The sequence below is a fragment of the Aquila chrysaetos genome, chromosome 3 (assembly GCF_900496995.4).
Source record: "Aquila chrysaetos chrysaetos chromosome 3, bAquChr1.4, whole genome shotgun sequence".
Classification (NCBI taxonomy): domain Eukaryota; kingdom Metazoa; phylum Chordata; class Aves; order Accipitriformes; family Accipitridae; genus Aquila; species Aquila chrysaetos.
The window spans coordinates 59,891,901-59,904,107 of record NC_044006.1 but is presented as its reverse complement, the minus strand read 5'-3'; the positions used below and the strand labels follow the sequence as shown (position 1 = coordinate 59,904,107).

General features: G+C 37.8%; 1 protein-coding gene and 1 long non-coding RNA gene across 4 annotated transcripts in view; one reads left to right on the top strand and one right to left on the bottom strand.

Annotated features, from left to right (window-relative positions):
• Positions 1-4,614, top strand: part of PRTFDC1 (phosphoribosyl transferase domain containing 1) — a 50,666-nt gene extending 46,052 nt beyond the window's left edge. For all 3 annotated transcript variants that reach the window (XM_030008540.1, XM_030008538.1, XM_030008539.2), the window contains 4 exons: positions 59-141; positions 557-603; positions 2,597-2,673; positions 3,315-4,614. In XM_030008540.1, coding sequence (XP_029864400.1) covers positions 59-141; positions 557-603; positions 2,597-2,673; positions 3,315-3,362 — 255 coding nt within the window. In that variant the 3' untranslated portion in view covers positions 3,363-4,614. The remainder of the gene's footprint in view (positions 1-58; positions 142-556; positions 604-2,596; positions 2,674-3,314) is intronic.
• A 616-nt stretch (positions 4,615-5,230) lies between these two features.
• On the bottom strand, positions 5,231-11,818 carry LOC115339111. The gene is made up of 4 exons (XR_003922644.2): positions 11,462-11,818; positions 10,918-10,976; positions 7,134-7,207; positions 5,231-5,577 (listed from the first exon to the last, which is right to left on the bottom strand). It is a non-coding gene; the product is annotated as an uncharacterized LOC115339111 (long non-coding RNA).
• Positions 11,819-12,207: the final 389 nt, after the last annotated feature.

The window sequence follows — 12,207 nt, the reverse complement described above, 5'->3', positions numbered from 1 at the left end:
TTTCCTCTTTTCAGCTTTCCTTTGTTTTTTACTTATCCTATTTTTCATGTTTTGTAAGGATATTGTTGGAACTGGAAGGACTATGAAGGTTCTGCTTAATAATATAGAAAAATACAAGCCAAAAATGATTAAAGTGGCAAGGTGAGTAAAATGATCACAAAACTTAGTAATTAATTAGTCTAGCCCAACCTATTTTGCAGTGGAGGTTCCCATTCTGAGATCCTGCTTTAATTTGGTGCTGCAGTATCGCGCGGGGAGCTCCGCAGAGGAGCTGCCTGAGTCACTAAGAGGAGGGTGGAGGAAAGGAGAGGAAATGCTTTTGTATTGCTCTGCAGTGGCAATGACCCTTCAGCCATTTCAAGACTGGCACTGATGGACTTTGAAGGGGAACACACCCATCTCTTCCCTGCCATCAGGAGGTTGTCAGGAGGAGAAGCGGAACGAGAACAGTGATTCACATGGCTTGGAAGCTTTTTGATAAAGGGAATAGGTTTTATGCATGTTATTCAGGTAAATAGCCAGATTTACATGGGTTTTATTTTGTTTTTAATTACAGTTTGTTGGTGAAAAGAACATCTCGGCCTGATGGGTACAGACCAGATTGTAAGTGTTGTTGTGAAAATCTTACGTGACAGTACAAGAAGTTGCCACTATTCTACCACTTGCCTTTCATATCATTCTATAGACTGCTAGAAGCATTGTAAAATATCAGTTGTCAATGGGACTAAGGGATGCAATGGAAGGATTTGTATAATTGTGGTTTGGAAAGCCTAGCCTCCTTATAGTCTGGTGTTTTCTGCAGAGTACTAACTTTATAGGGAAGTTATCAAAGGGTTTAATTTTATCCATGAAAGGTAAGTGTTTTATCTTCTGTCTCTGACAAACTATATAGAAGAGAATGTCCATTTCTTCCTTTTCCTTCCTCGTTGCATCTCTTTGGAGGAGCTGCAGGATTCCATCTGAACATGAAAGGTGTTTTATTGTGACCTAGTTATTCACAAGTTTTACATTTTTATAACAGAATCACACTTTTTATTATTCTTTGAAAAGTATTATTGTTTAAAGGGTAAACAATGATTTTGTAATTAAATCCTCCCCCCCCAAGAGCAAAAGGTAAATTGGGCTTTTTAAACTTCCTCCTGCTGTTCTGTTTGTGTCACACCAGCACCACTTTTCTCTGAATTATTGGTACTTGTACTGTGCTATGATGAAGACATAAATGGAGCTATACCAAGCTATTGTCATTTTAGACTTATTAGAATAAATGATGTAATAACAGGTATGTGGCTAAATACTGAAAAGAGTAGATCCATCTAGAAGAGATCGACCAGTATTTGCTACTGAAGAAGGCTCTGGTCAGCTGAGCTGGGGAGGAGGGTAGAAGGAGAGTAGGCAGGTGAGTACCAGGAGGCAGCATGAAGGGTCTTGATTTGGGGTGTGGGAGAGAGGGAAACTTTATGAAGCAAAAGTTACTCAATGTTGGGCATGGCCCTGCGGTTTTAGCCCAATAATCTGAACTGTGACACAAACATTTTATTGTACAACTTTTTATATAGTGGTATTTTTAACATTTAGAATTTAATCCGGTAAATTAAAGTATATATTCAACTGGATTCACTGATGTTAAACGTATTAAAAATACAATAAAATAACTTCATGAAGGCTAGCTTAATATTTTTATATAATAACTTGTAAAATGAAACAGGTTTTATCCTTGTTTATTCATACTGTGATAAATATTTAGAAAACATTAGAGATCACTTGTAAATCACTGATAGTGCTGTGTCATTTGCTCCCTTACTTGAATTTATGACTCCAAAGTGTCTATTGCCCACAATTTCAACAACTGAAAAAAATTCCTTACTTGAATATCTGTAAAATTTTTTATGCTGACCTATTTTTGTGTCCATAAGGTTGTGTTTTTCTCTAGTTACTTAGTGAACAATTTGGAAAGAGTCTAACTTGTTTTATATAGTGCTGATACTGCACAGACCTTCACACTCAAAAAGATACATGCTTGTGCTTAGTCTGAAGTGTGTGAGTTTTATGATTCAGCTACACTGCATGCATTTACTTTGTTAAGCATGTGCATGAGTCTTCATAAGGTTGGGGCTTTAATTTAGGAAGCATTTGACATGTTTTGGTAGCATAATACGCAAAATAGTTTTTGCTATTCTCAGAAGAAAATATATAAATCTCTGAAAGTTTCTTCTGAATTAAAATTGTACTTTTTTTTCATCATTAGTGTGATACTAGACAGTTGTCATCACTCACGTATACCAATGGAGCTTCCACATGTAGGCAGAATTTTTCAGCTCTGATTTTGGCTTCCTTCCACAGTGTGTCTGTTGTGCCACTGATAATTGTATGCAACTCTCCTACCCTCCACTGACTGTTCACATGCCTGTCGCAAATAGTCTGTGGGAGGGAACTAGGCATAGGGCTACTGCTGACCTTGATGTCTCAGAGCCAAAAGTAACATAACCTCAACTGACTATATATAGTTTGCTTGTTGGAGAACCAACACATGAATGTAAGGTCTATATAATTGCCACTGATCTTGTATTGATGGTGTTTGTTATTTGTCTCAATACAGATTACGGATTTGAAATTCCAGATTTATTTGTGGTAGGTTATGCCTTAGACTACAACGAGCACTTCAGAGATCTAAACGTAAGTTTCTTTAAAAAATAATAGTTTAAAAAAATCACTCTTTTTTTTTTTTTCCAGGGTATCTTAAATACTCCATAATTTGCCTCCTCCCTGGGGCCTTATTGTCATGGTTGGGATCCTTTCAGTGAGTGTAGAACTCCCTGCAAAACCTCAAATAACCCAAAGGAGTCACTGCTCAGCGCTGTGAGCAGTTCCTTCCCATCTCTTCCCCATAAGAGCAGAAGTCATACCTCTCCTACATTTCCAACTTCTGTAAGCATAGGATTTCACAGGACCACCATTCCCAGAAAGTGCAGAGACAGCAGTAAAAAGTGAAACACAGCTACAGTTCAGACAGGTTTGGACTTCTACTGCCATGTTGCCTGCCCCTTTTGTCAGCGAGATAATGATGGAAAAAAGGTGCAAGCCTTGCCTCTGCTTCCTGTGGTACTCCCAGGGGTGGACCTCAAAGCTGGGAATTGCAAGTGGAAAAACTTGCTGTAGCTAGAAAGTGAAATCAGAATTCAATTCCAGGTCTCTGGAAAGGAAGGGGTAATTACAAGATCACTAGATTTGTCAAGCAAAAGTATTTCTGAACAATTCATTAATAATTAATAATGTAATCAACTATGCTGTTGCAATCAGTGTTATATTCTTTTCAGCACATATGTGTTATCAATGATCATGGCAAAGCAAAATACAGAGTCTGAAGCGGTAACATCCTCACCTGAAGATTTGCAAGCTCAGTGAAGCAGAAATTTGACTACACTCCCTCAAGCATCTCCCAGAAGAGCGGTTCAACTGACTTGTGTTTCTTTCAGCTCAGTACAATAAGGGGTTTGCTCTAGAGATACTGATTAATATTTACAGAAGTGAGAGCTCTTATCTAAAATGTGAAGTAGAGGGCTTTTAAAGTTATTACCTTTTTTAAGTATTAAAATTATACCGCATAAGATGCCTTTTGACTAATAATTTGTCTGCCTCAATTCTCATTGTGAATGCATCTTTTCTTTGCTCAGTCCATCATTCTACCCACTGCAATTCATGTACTTCACTGTGTTTCATTAGATCATTCAAAAGTGCCATTCTGTGCATGAAGATTATTTTACAGAATTTTATTGACTTCAGCATCCCTTTAGTCTTGGTCAGATATGCTGCTGCCAAACTAAAGCATTATTTTGATTTAATTCCACAATTCAAAAGTTTCAGCTGAAGCTGTGTGTTGTATGTACGTTTCTAGCAGTTCATTACTGCCTCTTCGGAACAGAAGTTTTAACACTCAGAATGCACTGAACTAGAGTGCTGATACAAAATGAACTTTTGCAAGACACTGGTGATCTGAAATTGGAAGATGTCATGGGTTTGGTATGTCATGTAGCCATAGATCCAACCTGTTTAATGTGCTGAATTTTAATCAAGAGAAAAGAATGCCAGGCAGGTTTCAATTTCTGCATGGTATCCTTTTACTTCTATAGGACACAAACAAGTAAAAAAACTAACATAATGTTCTCCTGTGCATATATTCTTAATCAACCTCATTAAGAACAAAAGTTTAATGCTAGTCAGACAATTATTCAGTTACGATTTGATTTTTGTGGCATGTCTAAGTTGAGACTTTTTGTGACCATTTGTCATCTTTAAGAATACAGATCTGACAATGTTGGAGAAGACTTGTATAAAAAAAGAAAAAAAATGTATAGGAAAACATAGAAAACAAGTTAACCCATGAATACTGTAGACTCTAGAGATTCCTTCCTTCCTTTATACACTGTGTTTGAAGAAGTTTGTTAACTTACATGCTGTGTTAAGTGTGAAAAATTTAATTCTGTGCTGTACATAACTTCCCGAGAGAAGCCAATGCAAAGTAAGTAGCTGTGTATCAATAGCTTTGCTCTGAACTGTAAGAGGCAGATTGTTATTAGCTCCAGGCTCCTTTAAACTAATAAAGAAACAGTAAGAATACTTGTTACATTGCACAGTTGTTTATTTTCCTGCTTCAGCCTATTTCGCACATGCTGTAAAAGCTCTTCAAAAATATGCATTTACTTGGTAATCTAAACATACCTTATATATGTATCCTGTGGCTCATAAGCTATTGTTATTCGGATAAAATCCATGATGTTAATGGCACGAAGAAGTAAGATCAAAGAATTACTGTGGTTGCTAGAGAAACGCTTTAGCCCTCTCTTCTTTACTCTTTTAACCTATTTTTAAAGAGTTCTGTTGAAAAGCTTTCCCTCACAGAATAACTTTCTTCTGTTATAGAGAAGAAAGCACACCCGTACAGCCCCTGGAAGAAGCTGGTGAGAAGAGTTTAATCTCTTTTTCTTTTATGAGAGTGTTAAATTTTTTCTTAATGCTTCTGATTTCTATGGATTTAGTAGTATTGGCACACTGTGCAGGCAGACATGCTTAGGCTTAGGCTTAGTCCAGGAGATCCATTAGGTTATTTCCCTTTTTTCTTCTCTTCTTAAAAAGTCATAATCTAATTTGCCTTTCTACTATGATCAGCCTTCAGCAACAAAAACAAAAAATGTAACAAGTGAATTAGCGTGAAATTAGTGTGAAAATATGAAGTAATATAGATGCACATAATTCAGGCTGTGTTAAAGTTGTTTCATTGGAAGATTCAGATTATTAAAATCTACATACTTAATAGGAAAGACCAGAGTTATAGAAAAGATAAGAAGAAGAACTGGAATATTTCTTCAAATTAATTTTATTTCCTTCTGCCATCATATTTTTAACATTGTGATAAAGCACCATACAGATTTCACTAGAGAATTTACATGTGCAATTATACTGTGAATAAGAGGCATTTTTCTCTTCTAATGTCCTATTTGAATTTTGTACCTTTGTATATCTGAGCGTGTCCAGATGTCTCAGTTGCCATTCCACGTTACTCTTTGCTTGAAGCACTTCCATCTGAAAAATTAGTTTTCAGTTACTTTAATAATCTGATTCCAATATATCATTAGTGTAACTGAGGTCACAGGTAATTATGCATATATGTCTGATTATTATTCGGTCTGGTTTCTTCATAGTTTAAAAAAAACATACTTCTTTTCTGTAGCTGTCTCCTGGTTCAACAATAGTGTTGATGCCCTGTGTCACAATGTACTTTAACTAGAAGGCCACTAAACATTTTTTCAGTTGCGGTTGCACCCTATGACCCACAGAGCAATGTATCTTTTTTTTTAAAATCAGTTCAGCAACATCTGTTGCTGAAGAAGAGAGGATGTTCTTTACAATTGCTTACTTTTCTGGACATTGTGTTTATGTGTTTGGCGGGCATCCATTTTTATGTCAGTTTTTCTTCTCATGCACTCTTTAACACCAGCATCTTTTCCCTACCTGTTGAATACAAATTAACATGGGCAGTAATTTGTTTTAAAGTTACATAAATGTTTAGCAGCCATCAGGTTTTAGACTTCATTCAGTTCATTCCTGCTTAGTCTGGTCCAATTCCAAAATATCTGAAAGTGATTTTCTGGAGAGAAAGCCATAGTAAGAAGAATAATTCCTGCAACTTGGTTAACTGAATATCATTTAGGATTTCATGTTACAAACTATAGATATGGGCTGAATATCTAGTAGTTTCTGCTTAAAAAATAGAATTTAAATAGTCTAAACAGTCTGTAATTAAAATATTTTTTCAATTTTTTCAACTCAATTAGCTGTTGCATTCTTGTATTTATAGTTGAACAAAGTTTTATTATTAAATTTCTATAATGTAAAATTCCAACATTTTGCCCCAAAACACAATGTTAACTGTATGTGATATTCAGCTGCAGAACAGTTTCTGATCTGTGAAAGAGTCAAATTGTCACACTTTATACACAGTAAAATGCTTAACTTGGAGATGTACTTATGTCATGCATCACCATTATTGCTCCGTGGTGAGAATAACGTTTATTTTCATAAAAAATTGGAGATTTAAATTTTAATATTTCTTTAGACTGAAGAAGATAAAGGTCAAATCATCTTCTCTGCATATGTTTGCATTTTTATTTTCTCAGATAAAATAGCAGTGAAAACCTCTGTTGTAATCAAACTTGTTACACATGGAGACTGTAATTGATTCTAGCTACCTAGAAAACTTTAATTTTCAGTTTCAGGTAAAAATGAGAATCTCAAAAGAAAAACATCACAAGGGTAGCATAGCAAGAGCTAGAGGCACCCTTGCCCTTTTGTAAAACCATCACATTTGGGAATGTTTTTCCCTTCTTTTGCCTTTTTAAATGTTTTCCAAAACCTCTGATAGTCTACATATATAGATCTGAGATGAATGCAGTATCTAAGTGTACTGTGAAGTCTACATATATAGATCTGAGATGAATGCAGTATCTAAGTGTACTGTGAAAGGTATCTTAAATTCTTTTTCTCCTTAGACTGGAGGGAGAAATTTTACACATGTAAGTTAATGTAGGTGTGTGTCACCTCAGCTCAGTCTCCCCAAAGTTGGCTCTGGCTGTAGTCACCAGAGAGCACAAGATAACTGAAGAGGATGAGTCAACCTCTTCCTGTGCTTCTTTCAGTGGTCCTCATTTGAAACCTTGTAGGTGAGAGAAGCAGAGCGTCAGGTACTTTACCCATGCTCTCAACAAAATGAAAATAAAGTGCAGGGAAAATAAAAGCTTTGATCCTAATTTCATACACCTTTTGCAATTATTCATTTAATGCTGTATGCCTTCCTCCAGGAAGTCAGCCACATCTAGCTATCCCAGTGCCTGAACTGATAGTGTTTGTACCACTAGGGAATGACTGCTGTGATTGCCAGGGATATTCAGAGCAGTGAGAACACCTCAACAACACGTGGCTGGCTAGAAAAGATTGATCACAAGCCATAAACTATACTGTGGGATTATTTTGTGGTGTTAAAAGGATAATTCTTTGTTAAGAAAAAGCAATATTCTGCACTTATCATAAATGATGAGAGGAGAAAGATAACCAAAATAAAGAAGGAAGTGCTAAGAGATACTGAAGAAAGGTTGTCATTTATTTTGCAGAAAACATGAAGAACACCCAATATTTTTCAGAAGGAAAAAAGGAGACATCAGTTCTGGGTGAGGCTCTGTAAGCCCCTTGAACGTTGTCAGCTGTAGTTCTGCTGTGACTAAGTACTGGCTGACACTACCTTCCTTTCTGTCCATGAACTAGTGTTTGGTTTCTTTGTAGCTTCACAGGAACACATGTGTATCCGCAGCTGAACTTTTCACTGTTGCCAGTGGTTGTTTTGGAACACAAAGGGGGTTCCAAATCTGCAGAAACTTAGACTCAATTAGTTAAATACTTGCTGTCATGCCTTGTTCCTTCTGCTGCTGCATGGAGCAATGAACTACTGACAAATTACTGGAGTTTGCAGTACTGCAATTTATTTGTAATATTAAGAGAGAAAAAGGTTTGGATACCAGTCAAAGGATGACCTTTAGTTTGTTTCAGGAGTGGCATGAAAGGTTTCCCCATTTTTTTCGGTAGAAAGAGACAAAAATGATTTGTAGTATTGTGATCTAGCAGTCTGTCTTAGACCTGCATGATTGGGCCTCTGATAATGGTCAGAAAATCTTGTTTCTAATCATGACACAAAATTTCATTACATTCAATCACTACTACACATGTTCCAAAATCCATTGGTCCTATTGTTAGTAAAGCTTCCTATGTTTGTCACCACTGTTAAGTCATGAGGTTATACAAGGGACAACTCTATTGCTGGAAGATGTATGTTATGCCTTCATAGATACTCAATTTGCATAGGAGAACACTGGAATCTAGCTAAGTTGTTTTGGAAGCAGTGCCAGAAAACAGAGTTATCTTGAAGTGCCTTTTCTCAGCAATTTTCCATTTTCCTGGAAGTATTAATCTCTTTTCTTTAGATTGCTTTTCTCCAGTTACACTCTATTTTTATGTTGTTCTATCCTAGTATCTTTTAACCCAATTCTTGCCAGTCCTGTAGTTTTTAATGTAACTCACAAGCATTTGTTGTTTTCCAGGAAAGATAAGCCCTCATTCTGAAACATTTAAGGGCAGATTTTCAAAGGTGCTTAAGCATCCAAGAAAATTTTATGGGATTTCACCTGCTTGGGTGGGTGCCTAGCTGCATCTTTCAGTGATTATGTACCTTTGAAAATATGTTTCTTGCCTAATCTGGATAGACTGGGAAAACATGCAATAATATAACTTGGAATGAAAACAGGAGGTACCCCAATAAAAAGGAGAGGCAAGTACAATTGTGTCATTCTTTGATGTGGGCATGAATATCTCTTTGTCTTTCTGAACCATGCAAATGTTGTTTAATTAATTTATTTGTTTGGGTTTTCATGAGAATTATTGTAGTAGTGTTTCTGGTTTTTCTTAGGAAATTTGGAGTGAGGTGAGAGTGCTCAAAATTTAGCTTTTGGAAATAATAGCTCAGCATAAACACTAGCACAGAGAGACAAAAAGCAGACCAAATACAAAGGAATATTCAACAGTAGCATGAGCAGCATAAGAGTCAAGGAGGGTAAAAAATGAAGTGTCATTAAAAACTTTAACCGTAGAGTATTGATTGGAATGGATCCACCAGTGAGTGTACAGGAAGGATATTAAAATCAGTTAAATATGACCTGCTGAATGAGGGCGGAGATGGAAGGCTTTCTGTTGAGAGCCAGTTTGGTCCTGGGCCCATTTGTGCCATATGTGAAAGAAAACCATAATAAACTGAAATTGTTTCTCTTCCTCCAGAAGGCATTTCACATAATAACATGATGCTATTAACGGCATTCAAGCTTCTAACCACAAACACCCAATTTAAGCTTCCAGTACTATTTTGCCTAAGCTTTATACAAGGCAGTCTCAGCTCTGTAAGGTCAGTCAATCTGTCTCTTAAATTTAATCAAGCACATTAGACAACTATGTTACTCCATCTGAATAGATCTCAGTGTTGTTCCTAACAGTCCCTCATTTTCTGAGGTTTTTAGGTCTTCCCATCTCAGGCTTTACTGTATTCCTTTGATCTTTATTTCCATTTCTCCCAATTCCTCTCAGTCCATGTTGGGCAGAAACCAATTTACAAGCTCAGCAGGTGCTGGGAGCGAGGTGAAGGATGATCTGGAGACATGGCACAAAGACCAGTGAGTTCGCAACTCATAGAGAAAACAAATCCCACAGACCGCTGAGACACTACTGGGTGGCAGTTACTGGTCTTTCATGGGAGATTATAAGAAAAGTAGAAAATACATAATTTAAGGGGAAAAAAAATAATCTATGGTTTGTGTCCAAAAGTATGAGAGTGGAGAAGCTAACTGGCTCGCAAGGCATGGAGAGAGGAGTCTGTGTCCCACCACCGTTGCCCAACATGGTTTCATTTGCTCCTGGAGCTTAGGCAGCAGCTGCGGCTGGAGGAGGAATCTGGCCACTGAGACACAAATCAGCACAACAAATATCCTGCAGTATTTCTAGCTCCAGTACTCAGACAAGCACAGAAGAGGGTTTATCCAGGTCAGGTCTGGCACACAGTTGATTCTTTCAGGCCTCAGCCATATCTTGCAGCAGCCTAGCCAAAATATGCCTCAAAATATTCTGATACTTTCCCCACATGAGTCACAAGCTGGAGTCCAAAGCTAACGAGTGTTTTCCTGATTATGTTCCATTTATTTATAGAAAAACAGTCAAATACAAGAACACATTTCCTGTGCAGAAGGGAAGAAGGAAGTCAAGGCACGTCATGGCACTGCCCCAGGCTGATCTGAAGTCTTCAGTTAGGCGTAGATTTACTGGGGTTATTTTCCATCCCTTAAACTGTGTTTAGACTGTCTCAACTTCAGCAGCCTCTGAGACATGTAAATTATTTTATGCAGAAGGACAACAGCATTTTGTGAAGTCAAAATAGGTTGTGAAAACTATGTAAAGCTACTCAAGAAGGAGTGCATGTTATCTGTATTTGAATAGCAAACTAACACCACAGGATGCAGGCCCCGTTCCTACAGAGAAACACAGACCAACAGAACACAACAGCTCACACGCCCCGAGTTAAGCCCCTACTGAGTCTTAGAAAGATCAGAGCCATAGTTTTTAGTTAATATAGGTTCTACACATGAAAATAGTATCATTTTCAATGTGGATGTTATTCCAAACAGTCCTTTAGTCTCCTTTAGCATAATGGCATTGGCCTAAAAATAGGAATGCTTGTACTATTGTTAACTATGAGAATTTAAATTTTTGGTACAACATTTAATACATTACTAAATAGTATGGAAATGCGGTCGTGCAGTTCGCGGTAAGGCTCACCAAATGTTCCTCTACCAATGCCTCTGGGAGTCACAGCTGTTAAAGTAAATCTTCATTACCTGAGGAGACAAAGGCATGTCATAGCTGTTCTCAGCCATCACTAAGCAGACTTTCCAAAGTTCATAATAAAAACTTACAAGTCCCATTTCTAGTAAGAAAAAAAGAGTAGAATATAAACTCTTGTTTATGAATGATAACAATCAACATGGAGCACAGCTGCTTTTTTTCTGCTCTGCAGTTCACCTGCTCATAAATACCAGAGCTTTCTTCCTTCAGGCTCCTCAAGGCCAAACCTGGCCTGCCTAAAGCCATAGTTTCATCCATGTCGTAACACAGTCATTATCCTGACAGAGCAAGCAGAACCTCTGCATCTTCCACCTTAATTTGCCAAGAGAAACCCTTCCCCAGCCGTAGCACTAAACTATGTAAAATTATTATAAGCTCCATATTGCAGGAGTGGCCACAAAGTACTACACATCAGCTAAGCCTATGGGGTAACAGACTTGGGTTGAACCAGGATGAGGATAGTGGCATTTTACCCTACCATTTTTTGAAGGGTTCGGTTGGGAGGATGAGGACTATCATAGTCTCTGGTTTACGCAGCAGCCCGAGCGCCTCGCGAGATGCGCAGCGCTCCCTCAGGACTCGGAGGCTCTCGTGGCAGAGAAGAGATGGTGACGCAGCTACCAGTGTCAGCTCCAGCATCTTGCTGAGGTCTCCTGGTATTTTCCAAGCTCAGCTCTCAAAGTTAGAGCAGATGGGACCACAGTTTAAAACTGTAAAGACGTAGGAGTTAGCTTTTTGCTGAGAACAAGCTCTAAATAAAAAAAGTCATGAAGTTAACTTCTTTAAACCTCCCTGCCCTTCTCCCAAGGGTTGTGCTGCCCTCCCTGACTGCCAGTGCTACCTTTATTCAGCTTCTTCCCAGAACCAGTTTTTCTCACCCTCTGCTGGCTCTCGCTCTTGTCCCCAGACTGCTTTACAAATGTGTATTTTACAGTCCAAAAATACCATTCCTGACTTACCATTCCCTTGCCAGCCCATGGCTCCAACTGAAATAATTGGGTGGGTGGGAAGTTATTTTGAAAATCAAGGAAGTAGGTGATTTCTATGTTTAGGTTTAATCAAAATTATAGTACCAAGATACATGAAACACTAAAGCAACAAGGCCTGGCTAATGTCCTTTGCTGCTGTTGACAGGAGCTGCTGCTTTCACTCCTTCAGATGGTTTTGATATATAGGGAAAGTAATGTCCCAGCTGATCGAACTGTATTTATCCATAACATAACT